The 21,050-nt window shown below is 44.3% G+C and overlaps 1 protein-coding gene across 6 annotated transcripts in view; it reads right to left on the bottom strand.

Annotated features, from left to right (window-relative positions):
- Positions 1-21,050, bottom strand: part of YIPF7 (Yip1 domain family member 7) — a 133,330-nt gene that overhangs the window by 70,072 nt on the left and 42,208 nt on the right. For all 6 annotated transcript variants that reach the window (XM_073645551.1, XM_073645548.1, XM_073645550.1 and 3 more), the window contains one exon: positions 1,385-1,566. In XM_073645551.1, the coding sequence (XP_073501652.1) occupies positions 1,385-1,566 (182 nt within the window). The remainder of the gene's footprint in view (positions 1-1,384; positions 1,567-21,050) is intronic.

The following is a 21,050-nucleotide window of genomic DNA, read 5'->3' as shown; positions in this document are numbered from 1 at the left end:
ACTATAAGAGCTTACACTCTACAGGAGCAAGAAATAGGAGACCCAGATGATCATAAGAGCTTAAACTCTACAGGAGAGAGAGGACCCCGCTGACCATAAGAGCTTAGACTCTACAGGAGAGAGGCCCCCGCTGACCATAAGAGCTTACACTCTACAGGAGAGAGAGAGAGGACCCCACTGACCATAAGAGTTTACACTCTACAAGAGAGAGAGAGAGAGGACCCCACTGACCATAACAGTTTACACTCTACAAGGGAGAGAGAGAGAGGACCACGATGACTATAAGAGCTTACACTCTACAGGAGAGAGAGGATCCCGCTGACCATAAGAGCTTACACTCTACAGGGGAGAGAGAGAGGATCCCGCTGACCATAAGAGCTTACACTCTGCAGGAGAGAGGATCCCGCTGAAAATAAGAGCTTACACTCTACAGGAGAGAGAGGACTGCGCTGACCATAAGAGCTTACACTCTACAGGAGAGCATTTTCCTGAGGCGGCTTTGCCTGGGAAAACTCCGCGACTGCGTCTAAAGTACGCCATGTGCACCTAGGCTTAGAATGTACGGCAGCTCTATTGTTTGGGTGCCATATAATTACACTTAGTCACAACATGTTCTGGTTATTTGTACACTATATGACCATAACCCATATGGAGAGGCACCCGTAATTTCTGTGTAAGGTGTCATCTAACATAAATCTATTTCCAGAACACTTTAGATGCAAATTGTGTTGGTGTTTGGGCTTTGTTTGCTAATTTCTAATTTGCCAATTGTTGTTTTGTGCTATGGGATGTGTTTAGTGCACATTACCTCTTAAAAGAATTTTATAAACCTATGCTACCAATCCTACAAGGTCTAATCTTACATTTACACCCACACATAAAAAAACTCCACACTTTATACTAGTTAGTAGTTAGCTCTTCCAACCAGGTAAGGGGGTCCCTGACCAGGAATCTCATTTATTTTACAAAGCAGAGAACAGCAGCAAAGAGTTTATCTCTGGAGAACCCATTCAACAGAAATTGTGCAATTCTTTATTTCCCCAGTGGTAGCGCTGCAGTATAATGAACACTTGCCTATAGGTATGAAGACACTAAGGACATTGTGATTAGGCATCTTTCCAACAAAACAAGGATTAATTGTCCAAACAACCACTGCAATCATCCTCAATTGTGCATTAAATACGATTTTACATAGTAACTATTCGTGATTTTCTAGACATATACCTTAATATTGAGGTCCATATTTTATATTATTGTGGATTTGTTTGGAATGGGTTGACTTTTTTGGGGGGATAATTACCGCAAATCCTAAGAGCAAAATATAAACCAACAAAAGAATATAACAATAATGAGCTTATTTTCTATACACAGCATTGTTACTTACCGTAGAGAAAACAAAATGGCAAAGCAAGAAAGTATCACCATAGGCAGAAGGCAGTAACCCAAGACACTGGCAACACATCCATGAGAAACACCTGTGATGCTCATCAGATTTAATAAAGCGTGAATTCCCACACAGCCAAGAATACTCATTGTGTACACATAGCCAAAATGGATCTTTCCTGCCTGCAGACAAAAGCAACATTTTAGACTGAATGCGAAATTGATATTTTTTATTATGAAAATGCAAAAGGAGAACAACTTTATGTATTGATTTTCTCTTTATTGTTTTGAGCTATTGTTTTCCTTTTGAGGTTTCAGTAGTTTTTAGATAGTGCCACAGTATGTGCCTCAAAATGATTCTGCTGCTGAATACAAATGTATAAAATAAGTTATCCCAAACCAAATAATTCTGGAATATTATACATATATTGTGGCTACGTAAGCCTAGGGGGTTGTAATAAACTACACTGCCAAGGACCCCAACCCATTGGACCTTACGAGCCACACGTAACTGAATGATGGTTGGGGGGCACATTCCAGTCAGAAATGAAACAGAAGAATATTAAACTTGGGGAAAAAAAAGAAAATACAAACTTGCAAACATTAAAAAATGAATTCAAATTCGCAGAATTCTCCAAAAATATTTAATTTGTGGTGAATAAATTTGTGCGAATCTCAATACTAGAAAGCTTGTAATTGCTTGTAAAATACACATACAGTACAGACCAAAAGTTTGGACGCACCTTCTCATTTAAAGATTTTTTTGTATTTTCATGTCTCTGAAAATTGTACATTCACACTGAAGGCATCAAAACTATGAATTAACACATGTGGAATTATATACTTAACAAAAAAGTGTGAAACAACTGAAAATATGTCTTATACTCTAGGTTCTTCAAAGTAGCCACCTTTTGCTTTGATGACTGCTTTGCACACTCTTGGCATTCTCTTGATGAGCTTCAAGAGATAGTCACCGGAAATGGTCTTCCAACAATCTTGAAGGAGTTCCCAGAGACGCTTAGCACTTGTTGGCCCTTTTGCCTTCACTCTGCGGTCCACCTCACCCCAAACCATCTCGATTGGGTTCAGGTCTGGTGACTGTGGAGGCCAGGTCATCTGGCGTAGCACCCCATCACTCTCCTTCTTGTTCAAATAGCCCTTACACAGCCTGGAGGTGTGTTTGGGGTCATTGTCCTGTTGAAAAATAAATGATGGTCCCAATAAACGCAAACCAGATGGAATAGCATGCCGCTGCAAGATGCTGTGGTAGCCATGCTGGTTCAGTATGCCTTCAATTTTGAATAAATCCCCAACAATGTCACCAGCAAAGCACCCCCACACCATCACACCTCCTCCTCCTCCATGCTTCACGGTGGGAACCAGGCATCTAGAGTCCATCCGTTCACCTTTTCTGTGTCGCACAAAGACATGGTGGTTGGAACCAAAGATCTCAAATTTGGACTCATCAGACCAAAGCACAGATTTCCACTGGTCTAATATCCATTCCTTGTGTTCTTTAGCCCAAACAAGTCTCTTCTGCTTGTTGCCTGTCCTTAGCAGTGGTTTCCTAGCAGCTATTTTACCATGAAGGCCTGCATCACAAAGTCTCCACTTAACAGTTGTTGTAGAGATATGTCTGCTGCTAGAACTCTGTGTGGCATTGACCTGGTCTCTAATCTGAGCTGCTGTTAACCTGCGATTTCTGAGGCTGGTGACTCAGATAAACTTATCCTCAGAAGCAGAGGTGACTCTTGGTCTTCCTTTCCTGGGGCGGTCCTCATGTGAGCCAGTTTCTTTGTAGCGCTTGATGGTTTTTGCAACTGCACTTTGGGACACTTTCAAAGTTTTCCCAATTTTTCGGACTGACTGACCTTCATTTCTTAAAGTAATGATGGCCACTCGTTTTTCTTTACTTAGCTGCTTTTTTCTTGCCATAATACAAATTCTAACAGTCTATTCAGTAGGACTATCAGCTGTGTATCCACCAGACTTCTGCACAACACAACTGATAGTCCCAACCCCATTTATAAGGCAAGAAATCCCACTTATTAAACCTGACAGGGCACACCTGTGAAGTGAAAACCATTTCCGGTGACTACCTCTTGAAGCTCATCAAGAGAATGCCAAGAGTGTGCAAAGCAGTCATCAAAGCAAAAGGTGGCTACTTTGAAGAACCTAGAATATAAGACATATTTTCAGTTGTTTTACACGTTTTGTTAAATATATAATTCCACATGTGTTAATTCATAGTTTTGATGCCTTCAGTGTGAATGTACAATTTTCATAGTCATGAAAATACAGAAAAATCTTTAAATGAGAAGGTGTGTCCAAACTTTTGGTCTGTACTGTAGGAGACAAGAGACAGACAGAAACCCAATGACCATAAGAGCTTACACTCTACAGGAGAGAAATAGAGGAACCCGATGACCATAAGAGCTTACAGTGAAGTTTATTCTCTTTGTGTTTCGAAGTATTCTTACTTCTTCAGGAGAACCGCAGTGAATCTTTGTAGTTCTCTTGAAGAAATAGGAATACTTTGAAACGTGTAGAGAATAAACCGCACTGATACCCTCTCTTGAATTGGCCTCCATTATTGGATACCCACAACTTCCGAATTGTTCTAATACTACGTTGGTCTTGCCAATTTGTGGAGCGTCAGCAGCTGGGATCCCTATTTGAAGCCTTTACAGTGTTGAGTCTCACACAACCGCATCAGATGAGCGGTACCGCCTTGTGCCAAATGCTGTAATTTGGATAACACCCTATTGCGCTTTTATTGTTCCTCCAGCCATTTACTAACACACACTTATCACAAATCTTCAAGACATTTGTTAGGATAGACAAAGTAGGCTGAACTGGATGGATACTTGTCTTTTTTCGGCCTTATAAACTATGTAACTATGTAAAGTAGATCGGTCACAAGATTTCACAATGCAAGCTGCATACATTTTTAAAATGATCTCTTAGAGTGAAGAGGCTGGTGTACTTACTTTGAAAAAATATGTAATAATTGCTGTAAAATCTTCATATTATAATGAACATTTTTTATGTTCTTGCTGAATTCTTAAAAGGCTTATTTTACTATTAGGTAGGAAAACTTATACAAAGGATTATACTGTACATCCAGACATGGATTTTCAAAATTCATACACCAGTTTCCTCAGGTCTAAGAGATCTATTTAATAAGATATGCTGTTTGTATTGTGCAATCTGATAGATCCCCCTTAACTTTTCCTTTTTACAAACTCGGCAGCTTTGTTTCAACAAAGATATACTTTACATTTTGACTGAATCAACAACAAATTTTAAACTGGAATATTGGATTTCTATCAGTATTTAAACCTTTTAATAATTGGTTTCTTTGGGATATATAACAGCTTCACACTTCGATCATTGAATTTTATTTCCTCCTCCACTGCTTACAATCACAAAATTTATTTCCTGAGAGTGATAAAGAGGTAGAATTTGACAGCAAAAAGAATAAATTGGTCCATTGGGTCTCCACATTTTTCCCTGTATAGAATCAAAATAATCTAGAATTTAAACTTGTAAACAAAAGTGTTCCAGTTGGCAAAATATGATGGACGTGAATGACATGTATAAAGTAGGAGGAATATGTGCAGGAAAATAGGGTTAAAATCACTTTCCAGCAGCTCTGCGTGTCTGTAGGATTTAACTCTTTCATTTCAAAGCATGTATGCCAGAGAGAACAATGGCCACAGTCCTATCATGGACAGTACAGACAGTGAGTATTAGAGCTGAGGCTGTGCCGCTGTGGTAGATCGCTCACTCAGCTGCACACGGAGGTAGGCACAGGTACGCTGTCTCTTTAAAACTTCTGGTTGGTTTATTATAATGCAGCATAAAAGGAAACACAGCCCTTTGGGCAAAACAGAAAAACAGAGTAAAATGGTAACACAAAAGCACAGTCTTTGTGGTAGCAGGGATCCGCCTGCTTAGACTTCAGCAACTCCATGTGGTTCAGGCTAGCTCCACACAAGCAGATCTGGAATCCCTCTCTCCAGACTCACTGAACAATGAAAGCCTCAGCAGGCTGAGTATTTAAACCCCAGACAACACCCTGAGGTGGAGATATGGTGAATGACCTCCCCCCCTTCACAATGGTCATTCACAAAAACCACTCCCTTTATAAATAGACTTAACCCCTCTCAGCAAATATCATGCTGGAGGAAACTTTACGGTTTTAATTCACTGAAGCTAATAGCCTCAGGAAAACATATCTCCCCTCCAGCACTTTACCAGTGACTTTGTCACACTGAATAAAGAAAAAAATTAATAATAAGAATTATTACCATTTTACACATTGGTAGAATTTACCTGAACATTTTAATAACTTCGCAAACATAATGTTCGGTGCTTTTCATTATATTCCAATACTCATTATACTCTAGAGATTCCATATTACACAGTACAAGTGTATGTTTTCCAGAAGTGAACCTGTGCTTTATATTACTTTGATATAAAATATGAATACTACAGTGAACCAAGCCATTTGTATTATATCAATAACGCCACTGGTGGACACAGATAGGAGAGGGCCTCTGTGCAAAGGTAATATATGGGCCCCTTAGGGGTGTGTGCCCACAATGGATTTTTGGTCAGTTTTTGACGCTGCGCTTTTCCACTGAGTCTAAGGCCACGTTCACACGTTCAGTATTTGTCCAATATTTTACCTCAATATTTGTAAGCCAAAACCAGGAGTGTGATAAATACAGAAATGGTGACGAGTTTCTGTTAAACTTTTCCTCTGACTGTTTCTCTCCTGGTTTTGGCTTACAAATACTAATGTAAAATACTGACCAAATACTGAACGTGTGAACATGACCTTAGGTTGCTTCCCCACAATGAGATTTAGGTGAGGTTTTGATGCTGCAGATTTTCTGCACCTATTGTGCAAATTAGGTTATTTGCGTTTTTTTCATTATGTTTTCTTTTTGCGTTTTTTTTACATGCGCTTTTTATCGTGCTTTTGACGCTGTGTTCTTTGTCTCTTTTTTTGTGTGTCATTTTTTATACAAAGCTGCTTTGTTTTTGATACCTCCTGGCGTTTGACTTTGACAAAACTTCATTGATCTAGTCATGTGAGGATTACATGTGTTTTTGATGTATTTCCGTATCGGAAACGCACATGCGTTTTTTTACCTGCAGATTTTCCGTATCTAATGGAGAAAATCCATACAGCAAACTCAGCATACCCACAAGATAAATTGAAATTTTGCAAATTTGAAGCTCACGCCTAAGGTTAGTTTACGCCAAGTAAAAAAGAAGCACAGTGGGCAGGAGATTTCTATAAACCCCATCCACTTTGGTGGAATTGAAAGATGCTGCGTTTTTGAAGCAGTAAAAATACGCTGCAACAAAAGTCACCAAAATTGCATCGTGTGGACACAGACTTACAGTTCTAGCCCTCTTGGGGCACTGTGCGGTTGCCCCGTTCTCAACAATGGTATGTTTGCTCCTGGATAACTCTGTTTCTATAGCTCCCCTGACCAGCAGCTATAGGGTAAGTCCTGGTGATGTGTGGGACAGGTCCAAGGTATTATTAGATTTGTATAAGAGAAGACTAGAAAGTGCATTATATATTTTTACATGAATAAAACTTTAAGGCTGTGTGCACACGTTGCCGATTTGGTGCGTTGTTTGTGCCATGCAGATTTGTTAGCAAAACATGAAGCAATCCTGATGCCTGCAAAGTGAATGAGAAACCTGAAGTGTCATGCACACGTTGCTTATTTTTGACTTGCAGATTTGATGCAGAAAATAATCTGCAGCGTGTCAGCGTTTTTCCCTGCGTTTTCCACCATTGACTTTACTCAAATCAGTCAAAAACGCTGGGCAAAAACGTAGCAAAAATGTGCGTTTTTTAACTGCGTTTCTCCTGCCAAGAGATGCAGAAATCTCTGCTTCCATTTACTCAACATGTGCACATACCCTAAAAATGAGTTACACCTTTGCAATTTTTTTTATGGTTCCATTGCATGTAAAGTGTAGAGCTATATGTTTCCATGGTAACAGACTACAAAAAAAAAACATCCTGTAAAGTCTGATACTGAAGATACACTCAGAATCAGTCTGCTCCTACACACTTTATCCAGCATCTGTTCCTCATCCTTTGCTAACATTGTGAATATATACTGTATCAGGAAGGGCTCATTCAGACATAAGTTTTTCTCATATGAGTTCTACCCGTGTTCTTCACAGACAGAACTCGTGTTATAGTCTATGCGGTAGCCCATATGTCCACTGTAGCAAAGCCGGGTAGGCTAGGGCTATAGCCTTCCACTACAAATTCTGATTAGCTGCACCTGGATAGCTATGACTAGAACCAGACTATGCATTCACTGTTCTCAGTCAGCTGGGGGAAGCTGAGCAGAGTGGGTTGCGCTGGAGCTGAAAAGAGACAAACCAGAATTTCTAAAAAGAGACTGCACAGGCTGTGTGCACCAAACTGCAGGTATCACTGGCTGCTACGGATAATAGCTGTTTTGTATGACTGAACTGAAACTAGCTCAGCCGTGTCTGAGTAACCATGGTGTGTACTGTTTAGTTAGTGTCTGGACAAGGCTAGGGATTTTATGCTTATGGTTTTGTTTTGGTGCAACCAGTGGAAATAAACACTATTCCGTGTGTGATATAAAAAAATCCCTGTGGCTTTGAGTTCCAAGTGACTACCCAAGAAAGTGAACTCATACACCACATATTTATGCGGAATGAGTGGTCCGCACAAAATCACGGAGACACGTCCAATTTTAATCCGAGTCTCAGATCAAACTGTCATAGCATTTCTATGGGTGCATGAAAAAAATCGGATATCACTCGGATGCCATCCATGTGCTCTTCGTTTTTCACAGACTATTTGATAGAAGAAGCTGGAGAAACTTTTTTTTATCAGAGAAAAACTATTCAAGCTCTCATGATACTGATGACAGTCAAAATCTTTATTGTGTCCAAGAAAAATCACTGACGTCTGAATGAGTCCTAAAAGGTGGAGGTTTATAGTTTTCCCCGATGAAAACAGACCAGTAAGCAGCATAGGAGCTGTAGACATAAGACAATAGAGTTTTAATATATTTGCAAAACTGCTTAATTTTTTTTTTATTTTAGATGCAATGAAATAAAATAAAGAAGTGGGCCAATGTGACACTTACAATTTTTCGAAAGGTTTCAACCAAACACTTTTCAGTGTGGATCCAAAAATATTGTAAATGTGGGAGCTGTTTAATAAATCAGAATTCCTCTGTTGGCGCAGAAGTGTGCCAACCGGAGAAAGATACTCATTTATGCTTAATTAAATTGCCTATATGTGTATATGTAATTCACAGTTGTTATACAACCCACTGTGTCATTGTCGATGTTGACTACAAGGAGAATTGGTTCATTCATACTGCTGGGAACAAATGGCAGAGCAGCGACTGTTCCTGATACTTCTAACGGTCAATAAGATTACCGGTGAGCACAGCTTCTTTCACATGTGATATGATATAAAGCATAGAAGACAAAATTCTGGTATACCACTGACCTATGCTACATGACTAAAATTGTGGCGCCTGACAAACACCATTGGTTAACAAGGGTTACTCAATACTCTCGTGAGGTTTTGGACATGTATGGAATGGATGCTCAAAACCATTGAATACCACAAAAATGTGGAACACTAAAGGTTTATTCAAAAGCATCAAAGTACAATAAATTTTAGAGCTCACAGGCCCCCTTTTCAACTAAGAGTGAAGGGGTTTTACATGCAGAGATAAAAGGTGGCAAAAATGGGTGTCAATAATAGGAAAATATATACCAAAATAGAATATACTAAAATTAAAGCTACATGACAATCAAAACATCATGCCAGTGATGGCTAATATCTAATTTGTGACCCATAGTTATATGAATTAGAAACCTGCATTGACCTGGATCAAAAGAGTGTGATGCTTAATGAATGTAGAAAACATGTACCAGAATTGAGTGAATCCCACCTGCATATGGAGTATTGATGCTCTTGACCCTCAGTAGGGTGCACATACGTGCTGAATGGAACGTGAGTGCACCCTTTTGAGTATATTAGTTCTCAATACGATGAGAAATGTCTTGTGGGAGTCATGCATGTGTAAGGGTATGTCTGGGACAATTCATGCTCTTCATCCCTTCCTAATAAAACAGGTACGCTGTTTGTGGTGTTGTGAATAATGCTGTAGAATGTGTATTTTGCTGTACCCAAATTCTTTTTCCAAAAGCAAAATGGCGCCCGCGTGTGTGCAGTAGCATCTCTCAGCAACCGAAAGATTCTACTGCACATGTGCAGGCTCCGGCGGCCATTTTGGAACATGTAAATTTCACATTGCCAGAGAAATCACAAAGGCAATATTTAAAATAGTAGGCAGGTCACTGAAAGCATAGTGACGTGTAAGAGGCCAGAGATACGAATACATATTGAGGGCACCAGTTACAGCCCCTCCCTAAAGTCCCGCTCCAGAGCACGAGCATATCATTATGGCAGAACTGAAAATAAAGATTAGAAAAGAACCACTGGACGGATTTCATCAACAAAGGCATCATTTTACTCAGTGTAATGGCGCCCACCCTACAGTGTATGTAGTTTACTAAGCACAATCCTGCTGACAGGTGCGCTTTTAACATAGATAGGAACAGCTCCAGTTAGGGAGGGGTGCGGGAAATATAAGGGGAAGTATTTCCAGGTTTAGGTAGATAGAGATGCAGATAGAGTTGTAGATAATATTGGTTGGAGTAGATAAAAATTATTGAAACAGGAGTTCAGGGCAAGTGGGCTGAAGGTCATGTAGAATACGAAGTAAATGGAAAGAGGGAAGAAATGGCAGCATGAAAACGGCAGCGACCAATTTCGGTGGTCCATCCTGTAATGTCCGAGGCCTATGACCTGGAAAAGGTATGGCGGATCCTGCCTTACTTAGTCCCCAAAGGGGAAAATGGATGGGGATTCACAGACAGAAATTGGGTCAGAGTTCTAGAAAGCTGCGGAGCTGGGAGGGACATCCCAGGGACCAGAAGTGCCAGCAGAGAGAGGAATAACGCACGCATCAGGAACTGATACCACTGTAACACACTGTGCTGTATCCATGACTAATACTGAACTAAACATGATAAGTAAAGTTGGATTGTTGAAAAAGGCTCAAGAGTCTGGTGAGAACTGTGTGGCTGAATCCAGATCTGGGAAAGCAGAGTACTCGGAGCCTCTGGAAGCACCAGTGAGTGTTGTCCATTACACACAGACTATACGACAGATGGGACATTATTATTTGTGGGGTGCCAGGGTGTGGGAGAACAACAGCCCCTCGCCCATGACTACCACCCTGCACACCCTACACATGCATGCTGGGAGAAAGAAAATGCACTTGTGGCCTGATGGAGTTTGTTTGTTTTTGGAACATAGGAAGGTGATGTGCGCATCACCATAGGAAAGTCTAAATTCATATCCAGCTCTTCTGTTCCACTACTCTACTACTTCGTTGAATCTCCAGCATGCCTGGAGACCACTTCAGATTTTGTTATTACAGTTGCCATGCAGCATTTACAGCCTTGTTTGCTCCGACAAGGTCTCCTCACTGCATATACACCATCAATCCGTGCTGCATTCAATCTACTCATCTGAGCCAAAGGTTTTGAGGATATATGTCACCAGGGTAGGCATAACAGCACCCTCTCCTAATATTTGATTGCACAACTTATGGCATCAATGACTGACAGACTCCGGGTTTTTGTAGCTATCAGTGAGCTTCTTGCACGTGTCCGGTGGTAGTTTCTTCTGCAATTCTCTCAATCTCTTCAATATTTGTAGGATTCATCTTCCCAATAACAGATGTGCTCTTTCCCAAACAATTTGCAATTGGATTGAAGTCAGAAAATACCTACAGAGAACTACACAACATTATAGTATTCAAATAAAATTAATTGTTTATTAATTGTCAAATTAAAATCAGGAAAAGGATAAAAACAGGTGGAAAAAACACGGCGGGGGACAGATGGTATATGCCACACTGCTGGTTGCGGTGAACTATGTATCATGCAGTATAAGACAGATAGCAAAATTATTCCAAAAGAGCTGATATAAGTACATTACATTGTGCCATCACAAACTAAACAATACAATGCATAAAGATAACCCCTAAACAATCTAAAAATGGCAGTGCCTGATAATATTTGGAGTCTACAGGTAGCTATAAATAACAAAAAGTCATAATACAAGTGTGGGCAATATATGAATGTCAGGTACACAGTGCACTGGTAAAGTGACAGTGCATAGTAAATAAAGAAAAAATGCTGAATGAGGTAGAAAAATATTTGACCAAGAGTACAAGAGTACTAATAAAGTGACTGTGCAAGTAGCAACAGTGATATTGACAGGAGGTAACTAATATCAATAAATTAGACGACTAGAGTGTCAAAAAAACTGCTAAAGGGGCAGTGCATAATAACAGCAGATAGATGACGTATAATAGCAGATAGCAGCCGAAAGAATATGGTAACTAGAGTGTCAGAAGACTGCTAAAGTGGCAATGCATACTAGCAGCAGATAGACAAGAGATGTGTTACCTGAGGTAGCAATGTATTACCGCGGACACCACTCTTTCTGATTTTTGCGTTATGCAAGTTACTCCCTATATCATTGTGATACTATGCACTGCCACTTTATAATACATTGCTACCTCAGGTAACACATCTCTTGTCTATCTGCTGCTAGTATGCATTGCCACTTTAGCAGTCTTCTGACACTCTAGTTACCATATTCTTTCGACTGCTATCTGCTATTATACGTCATCTATCTGCTATTATTATACACTGCCCCTTTAGCAGTTTTTTTGACACTCTAGTCGTCTAATTTATTGATATTATTTACCTCCTGTCAATATCTCTGTTGCTACTTGCACAGTAACTTTATTAGTACACTTGTACTCTTGGTCAAATATTTTTCTACCTAACATACATAGTAACATAGTAACGTAGCTTTTAAGGTTGAAGGAAAACTAAGTCCATCTAATTAAACCCATAGCCTAACATGTTGATCCAGAGGAAGGCAAAAAAAAAACATGTGGCAAACACTAAGCTCCACATTGGGGAAAAAAATTCCTTCCTGACTCCATACGACAATCAGACTAGTTCCCTGGATCAACGCCCTATCAAGGAATCTAGTATATATAACCTGTAATATTATACTTTTCAAGAAAGACATCCATGCCCTTCTTAAATTTTAGTAGTGAATCACTCATTACAACATCATGCGGCAGAGAGTTCCATAGTCTCACTGCTCTTACAGTAAAGAATCCGCGTCTGTGATTATGATTAAACCTTCTTTCCTCCAGACGTAGAAGATGCCCCCTTGTCCCCGTCTCTGGCCTCAGAGTAAAAAGATCAGTAGAAAGGTCTTTGTACTGTCCCCTTATATACTTGTACATAGTAATACGATCACCCCTAAGCCTTCGTTTTTTCAAACTAAATAACCCCAAGTATAATAACCTGTCTTGGTATTGCAGACCCCCCAGTCCTCTAATAACCTTGGTCACTCTTCTCTGCACAAGCTCCAGTTCAGCTATGTCTTTCTTATACACCGGAGACGAGAACTGTACACACATAGGCAGATTATAATGAGGTCAATCTTGGCTACCGCCCGGGGCCTCGGGCCTCCAGGGGGCCCGGGGCTCCGAGGTGTCTATGGCCAAATTGCCCCCATTATATGTGCGGCGCCGCGGCACATACCGGCAGACAGTGGCGGGGGGGCCCCCAGACCGCTCCCCCAGCAGCGGCGCACTGCCGCTACTTCTTCTTCGGCCGGGCCAGCACTGCAGCTGTTAACTTCCCTGTGCTGGCCCGGCCGCGTCATTGCTAGGAGACAGGGCCCTGTGCGCGGCCGTGTCTCCTAGCTGTGACATCACGCAGTGCGCTCCTGGCCTGCACTGCTGCAGCGGAGAAGAGCAGGAGGACTGGAGCTGGGGGATGGTGAGAGTGTGTGAGAGTGTGTGTGAGTGTGTGTGTATGTGAGTGTGCAGGCAGATATCATTGTGTGATGTCTGTTTATATGTATTTTTGTGTTTCAAATGTGTTTATGCATGTATGTATATGTCTGTTTGTGTGTACGTGACTGCGTGCGGCCTCCCGCTGTGCATAGATGGCGCCATGTGGTCTCCTGCTGTGTATAGATGGCGCTGTGCGGCCTCCTGCCGTGTATAGATGGCTACGTGCGGCCTCCCGCTGTGTATAGATGGCGCCGTGCGGCCTCCCGCTGTGTATAGATGGTGCCGTGCGGCCTCCCACTGTGTATAGATGGCGCTGTGCGGCCTCCTACTGTGAATAGATGGCTATTTGCGGCCTCCTGCTGTGTACAGATGGCTACGTGCGGCCTCCTGCTGTGTATAGATGGCACCGTGCGACCTCCTGCTGTGTATAGATGGCGCCGTGCAGCCTCCCACTGTGTATAGATGGCGCCGTGCGGCCTCCCGCTGTGTATAGACGGCGCTATGTGGCCTCCCGCTGTGTATAGATGGCTACGTGCGGCCTCTGCGCTGTGTATAGATGGTGCCGTGCGGCCTCCCACTGTGTATAGATGACGCTGTGCGGCCTCCTACTGTGTATAGATGGCTACGTGCGGCCTTCTGCTGTGTATAGATGGCGCCGTGCGGCCTCCTGCTGTGTATAGATGGCGCCGTGCGGCCTCCCGCTGTGTATAGATGGCGCCGTGCGGCCTCCCACTGTGTATAGATGACGCTGTGTGGCCTCCTGCTGTGTATAGATGGCGCTGTGCGGCCTCCTGCTGTGTATAGATGGCTACGTGAGGCCTCTCGCTGTGTATAGATGGTGCTGTGCGGCCTCCCGCTTTGCATAGATGGCTACGTGCGGCCTCCCGCTGTGTATAGATGGCTACATGTGGCCTCCCGCTGTGTATAGATTGCTACGTGCGGCCTCCCGCTGTGTATAGATGGCTAAGTGCGGCCTCCCGCTGTGTATAGATGGCTACGTGAGGCCTCCCGCTGTGTATAGATGGCTACATGCAGCCTCCCGCTGTGTACAGCTGGCGCCGTGCAGCCTCCTGCTGTGTATAGATGGCTACGTGCGGCCTCCTGCTGTGTATAGATGGCTACGTGAGGCCTCCTGCTGTGTATAGATGGCTACGTGCGGCCTCCTGCTGTGTATTGATGGCTACGTGTGGCCTCCCGCTGTCTATAGATGGCTACGTGCGGCCTCCTGCTGTCTATAGATGGCTTCATGCAGCCTCCTGCTGTGTATTTATGACTACGTGTGGCCTCCCGCTGTGTATAGATGGCTATGTGCGGCCTCCTGCTGTCTATAGATGGCTACGTGCAGCCTCCTGCTGTGTATTGATGGCAACGTGCGGCCTCCCGCTGTGTATAGATGGTGCCGTGCGGCCTCCCGCTGTCTATAGATGGCGCCGTGCGGCCTCCCGCTGTGTATAGATGGCGCCGTGCGGCATCCTGCTGTGTATAGATGGCTACGTGCGGCCTCCCGCTGTGTATAGATGGCTACGTGCGGCCTCCCGCTGTGTATAGATGGCTACGTGCGGCCTCCTGCTGTGTATAGATGGCTACGTGCGGCCTCCCGCTGTGTATAGCTGGCGCCGTGAAGCCTCCTGCTGTGTATAGATGGCTACATGTGGCCTCCTGCTGTGTATAGATGGGTATGTGCAGCCTCCTGCTGCATATAGATGGCTACGTTCGGCCTCCTGCTGTGTATAGATGGCTACATGCGGCCTCCTGCTGTGTATAGATGGCTACGTGCGGCCTCCTGCTGTGTATTGATGGCTACGTGTGGCCTCCCGCTGTGTATAAATGGCTACGTGCGGCCTCCCGCTGTGTATAGCTGGCACCGTGAAGCCTCCTGCTGTGTATAGATGGCTACATGTGGCCTCCTGCTGTGTATAGATGGGTACGTGCAGCCTCCTGCTGCATATAGATGGCTATGTGCGGCCTCCTGCTGTGTATAGATGGCTACATGCGGCCTCCTGCTGTGTATAGATGGCTACGTGCGGCCTCCTGCTGTGTATTGATGGCTACGTGTGGCCTCCCGCTGTGTATAAATGGCTATGTGCGGCCTCCCGCTGTATATAGATGGCTACGTGTGGCCTCCTGCTGTGTATAGATGGCTACGTGCGGCCTCCCGCTGTCTATAGATGGCGCCGTGCGGCCTCCCGCTGTGTATAGATGGCGCCGTGCGGCATCCTGCTGTGTATAGATGGCTACGTGCGGCTTCCCGCTGTGTATAGATGGCTACGTGCGGCCTCCCGCTGTGTATAGATGGCTACATGCGGCCTCCTGCTGTGTGTAGATGGCTACGTGCGGCCTCCCGCTGTGTATACATGGCTACGTGCGGCCTCCCGCTGTATATAGATGGCTACGTGTGGCCTCCTGCTGTGTATAGATGGCTACGTGCGGCCTCCCGCTGTGTATAGCTGGCGCCGTGAAGCCTCCTACTGTGTATAGATGGCTACATGTGGCCTCCTGCTGTGTATAGATGGGTACGTGCAGCCTCCTGCTGCATATAGATGGCTACGTGCGGCCTCCTGCTGTGTATAGATGGCTACATGCGGCCTCCTGCTGTGTATAGATGGCTACGTGCGGCCTCCTGCTGTGTATTGATGGCTACGTGTGGCCTCCCGCTGTGTATAAATGGCTACGTGCGGCCTCCCGCTGTATATAGATGGCTACGTGTGGCCTCCTGCTGTGTATAGATGGCTACGTGCGGCCTCCCGCTGTGTATAGCTGGCGCCGTGAAGCCTCCTGCTGTGTATAGATGGCTACATGCGGCCTCCTGCTGTGTATAGATGGCTACGTGCGGCCTCCTGCTGTGTATTGATGGCTACGTGTGGCCTCCCGCTGTCTATAGATGGCTACGTGCGGCCTCCTGCTGTCTATAGATGGCTACGTGCAGCCTCCTGCTGTGTATTGATGGTGCCGTGCGGCCTCCCGCTGTGTATAGATGGTGCCATGCGGCCTCCCGCGGTAAATAGATGGCTACGTGTGCTCAATATTGAGTCATACAATTAATGTAAGGCTATATGCCCACGATGCAGAAATGCTCCGGATTTTTTTTGAGCGTTTCGGCATCTCCCTGGCAGAAAAAACGCATGCAGATTGTACATGCGGATTTTACATGCGCTTTTCCTGCCAGGGACATGCGGATGTGAAGCGTTCTTCACATGCATTTCTGCATGCGGGTTGACAAGCGCTTTCCAAGCGATTTTAGCATCACTTATAAAAGTGCTTGACAACTTGGTCACACTATATAAATCCATGCAACCAGTATGAATTTATATAGCGTGACCGTAAAAGAATGGTAAAAAATAAATATATACTTACCTTCTGATGGCCTGCCGACGTCAGCGGTCGCGTGACCCGTCACATGACTAAATGACGTCACGGCAGGTCCTTTTCAGACCATCGTGAGCTGCCGCCAAGCCAGGACGCATCGGAAAAAGACACCGGAGGCCATCAGAAGGTAAGTATAATATTTATTTTTTATTTTATTCTTTTTTTACAGGTTCTATGGTACCCGGGTCCGGAGGAGAGTCTCCTCTTCTCCAAACCCGGGTACCATCCGCACATTGAAACACATGGAATCCGCATGTACAGCTGCAGTGATGCGCAATCCATGCGTTCCAATGCAAGTCAATGGTGTCAAAAACGTTGCGCTTCCGCAAAATAATTGGTAGTGCTGCGGATTTTTCCGCAATGATAATCCGCAGCGGAAATTTCCGCAGCATGTGCACAGCACATGCGGATTATCATTGGGAAACATGGCAGACCTTCTACCAAGCGTTTTTTAAGCGTTTCTGCAGCGGAATTGCCGCTGCGGAAACGCTTAAAAACGCATAGTGGGCACACAGCCTAAAAAAAATTATTATAATTAATATTGTGCCAAATTAATTTCACGTGAACTATCACATAATCTATCACAGGGGATCATGTGACATGTGATACATCAGGTATGTGGGGGAGGGGGGCCGCACCTTCTAAACTGCCCGGGGCCCTTGCTACTCTTAATCTGCCCCTGTGTACACAATATTCTAAGTGTGGTCGCACTAGTGACTTGTATAGAGGTAAAATTATGTTCTCCTCATGAGCATCTATGCCTCTTTTAATGCATCCCATTATTTTATTTGCCTTTGCAGCAGCTGCCTGACACTGGCCACCAAACGTGAGCTTGTCGTCCACCAATACACCCAGGTCTTTTTCAGCTACAGTTTTGCCCAGTATTTTACAATTAAGCATATAATTATACATTTTATTTCCTCTGCCCAAGTGCATTACCTTACATTTATCCCCATTAAAGCTCATTGGCCATTTATCAGCCCAAGCTTCTAGTTTACATAGATCCTCCTGTAATATAAAATTGTCCTCCTCTGTATTGATTACCCTGCAGAGTTTACTGTTATCTGCAAATAATGAAATACTACTCTGTATGCCCCCTACAAGGTCATTAATAAATATGTTAAAAAGAAGCGGGCCCAATATTGACCCTTGTGGTACCCCACTGTTAACTGTGACCCAGTCTGAGTGTGTTCCATTAATGATCACCCTTTGTTTCCTATCACTGAGCCAGTTCTTAACCCACTTACATATATTTTCCCCTATCCCCATTGTTCTCATTTTATGTATCAACCTTTTGTGTGGAACCGTATCAAAAGCTTTTGAAAAGTCCATATACACAACATCCACTGCATTTCCTTGGTCCAGTCCGGAACTTCATAAAAGCTGGTCATATTAGTTTGACAGAAATGGTCCCTCGTCAACCCATGTTGATATTGGGTCATGAGGTTATTCTTCTTCAGATACTCTAGTATAGCATCTCTTAGGAAACCCTTCAGGATTTTACCCACAGTAGAGGTTAAGCTTACTGATCTATAATTTCTAAGTTCGGTTTTTGTCCTCTTTTTGAATATTGGCACCACATCTGCTATACGTCAGTCGTGTGGTACAGACCCTGTTATTATGGAATCTTTAAAGATTAAAAATAATGGTCTATCTATAACGTTACTTAATTCCTGCAGTACTTGCGGGTGTATCCCATCCGGGCACGGGGATTTGTCAATTTTAGTGATTTTTAGATGCCGCCGTACTTCCTGCTGGGTTAAGCAAGTGACATTTAATGGAGAATTTTTGTTATCACTAATCATGTTTTCTGTCATGCGATTTTCTTGTGTAAATACTGTTGAAAAAAAATCATTTAGCATATTGGCTTTTTCCTCATCCTCATCCATCATTTCACCCAGACTATTTTTAAGGGGACCAACACTATCATTTTTTAGTTTTTTACTATTTATGTAGTTAAAGAATATTTTGGGGTTATTTTTACTTTCAATGATTCTCTCTGCCTCAATCTTTGCTGCTTTGATTTGGTTTGTACAGAATTTATTTAATTTTCTATATTCATTTAATGCCTCATCACTACCTACTTGCTTTAGTTCTCTAAATGCTTTCTTTTTGTCACTTATTGCACCCCTTACAGCTCTATTTAGCCATAGTGGTTTCCTCCTATTTCTAGCATGTTTATTCCCAAAGGGTATATATTGTGCACAGGTTGTAGCGCCGGCGTCCCTGCCCTCTGCTAGGCAGGGACGCTGTTCCCCTCACCTCTCTGCTCCGTGCCCGGCGTCCTCCTCCCGCTCTGCTGGCAGCGCGCGCTCCTTCCCGGCCACTGTGCTTAGGGCGCGCGCGCTCTCCCTCCCTCTTAAAGGGGCCGCGTGCGCCGTCCTAAGGAGTCCCCGGCCAATGGCCGGAGGACTTCACCATATATAAGGCACCTCCTCCAAAATGGAGGTGCCCGAACAATGTTGTTGCACTGTTCACTACTCTGCTTCAGCCCTCAGGTCCCGTTGCCAGTTACCTGTCAGATACCTGCCAGATTCCTGCCAGCTTGCTGTCTTATTCCTGCCTGATTATCTGCTACCTGCCTGCTAGTCTGAGGTCCGACGGTCTGCCTTACAACTCCTGTCAGTCTGTCTAAGGACCAGCTTGTCCGCTCACCTGGGAGCGCACTCCAGCCACCTGCCTGCTTGCCTGAGGTCCGACGGTCTGCCTTCCAACTCCTGTCAGTCTGTCTATGGACCAGCTTGCCTGCTCACCTGGGAGCACACATCTGCTACCTGCTTGCTAGCCTACCTGGAGGCTCCGCCGTCACGTGCTGTGACCACCTGGCTGTCCAGTGACTCCTGCCCGCTCACCTGGGAGCGCTCATCTGCTGCCTGTCTGCTAGCCTACCTGGAGGCTCTGCCGTCACGTGCTGTGACCACCCGCCTGTCCAGAGACTTCTGCCCGCTCACCTGGGAGCGCTCTTCTGCCGCCTGTCTGTTGGTCTTCCTGGAGGCTCCGCCGTCACATGCTGTGACCACCCGTTCATCCAGAGACTCTCGTCTGCTCACCTGGGAGCTCACGTCTATCATCAGCCGCCACAGGTCGTACCAACCCTTTACCCAGAGACTGCCCCGGTCACTTGCCGTGACCATCTGCCCGTTCATCCAGAGACTGCCCCGGTCACTTGCCGTGACCATCTGCCCGTTCATTCAGAGACTGCCCCGGTCACTTGCCGTGACCATCTGCCCGTTCATCCAGAGACTGCCCCGGTCACTTGCCGTGACCTCCAGCCCGTTCACTCAGAGACTGTCCCGGTCACCTGCTGTGACTTCCTGCCCGTCTTCCCTGGTCGCCACCCGCTCCCTTACAAGGACCGCCCCCTTGTATAATAGCTCAGAGGTTCCGCCTCCCAGACCCGTTACACAGGTCCTATTCAGGATGCTAATAAATGTCTCCCATTTGCTTTGTGCAGCATTATGTCTCAGGATATCGTCCCAGTTAATTGCACTAAGATCATCTCTCAACCGTTGGAAATTTGCCTTCCTGAAGTTTATTGTCCCTGTAACCCCTCTACTACACATCTTATTAAAGGATACATGAAAACTTAGTATTTTGTGATCACTATTACCCAAGTGACCCCCAACTCGTATATTTGATATGCGGTCTGGCCGGTTGGTTAATATTAGGTCTAGTAGTGCCCCCCTTCTTGTTTGGTCCTGAACCAGTTGTGAAAGGTAATTGTCTCTCATAGTTGTCAAAAACCTATTATTTTTTCCCCCTCCCCTTATCTCCACCCACAGGGGCTCTACATTTTCATTAGATTCACATATATTCTCACGCAAGATGGGTTTTAAGGATGATTTTACATATAAACACACCCCCCCCCCTCTCTTGTTTGTACGGTCATTTCTGAACAGACTATAGCCCTGTAAATTAACTGCCCAGTCATGGCTCTCGTCCAGCCACGTCTCAGATATCCCCACCATGTCATAATTATTTTCCAACAAAATTAATTCTAATTCCTCTATTTTGTTGGTGAGGCTTCTGGCATTAGTGTACATGCATTTTACGTATCTCTCTGTACCTCTATTCCTTCTTACTATATTGACTATTCTAACCCCACACCTAATTTCTTTATTTGTGCCCAGGTCACTATCAGCACTATCTTCCCCACCTATAAAATGAATACCCCCCCCCAATCCCTAGTTTAAACACTCCTCCAGCCTTCTAGCCATTTTCTCCCCCAACACAGCTTCACCCTCCCCATTGAGGTGCAGCCTGTCCCTAGCGTAGAACCTGTAGCCAACTGAGAAGTCG

The sequence above is a fragment of the Phyllobates terribilis genome, unplaced genomic scaffold (genome assembly GCF_046119375.1).
Source record: "Phyllobates terribilis strain yellow unplaced genomic scaffold, ASM4611937v1 Scaffold_1__5_contigs__length_1240528914, whole genome shotgun sequence".
NCBI lineage: Eukaryota > Metazoa > Chordata > Amphibia > Anura > Dendrobatidae > Phyllobates > Phyllobates terribilis.
This window is presented reverse-complemented; position numbering and strand designations above follow the sequence as displayed.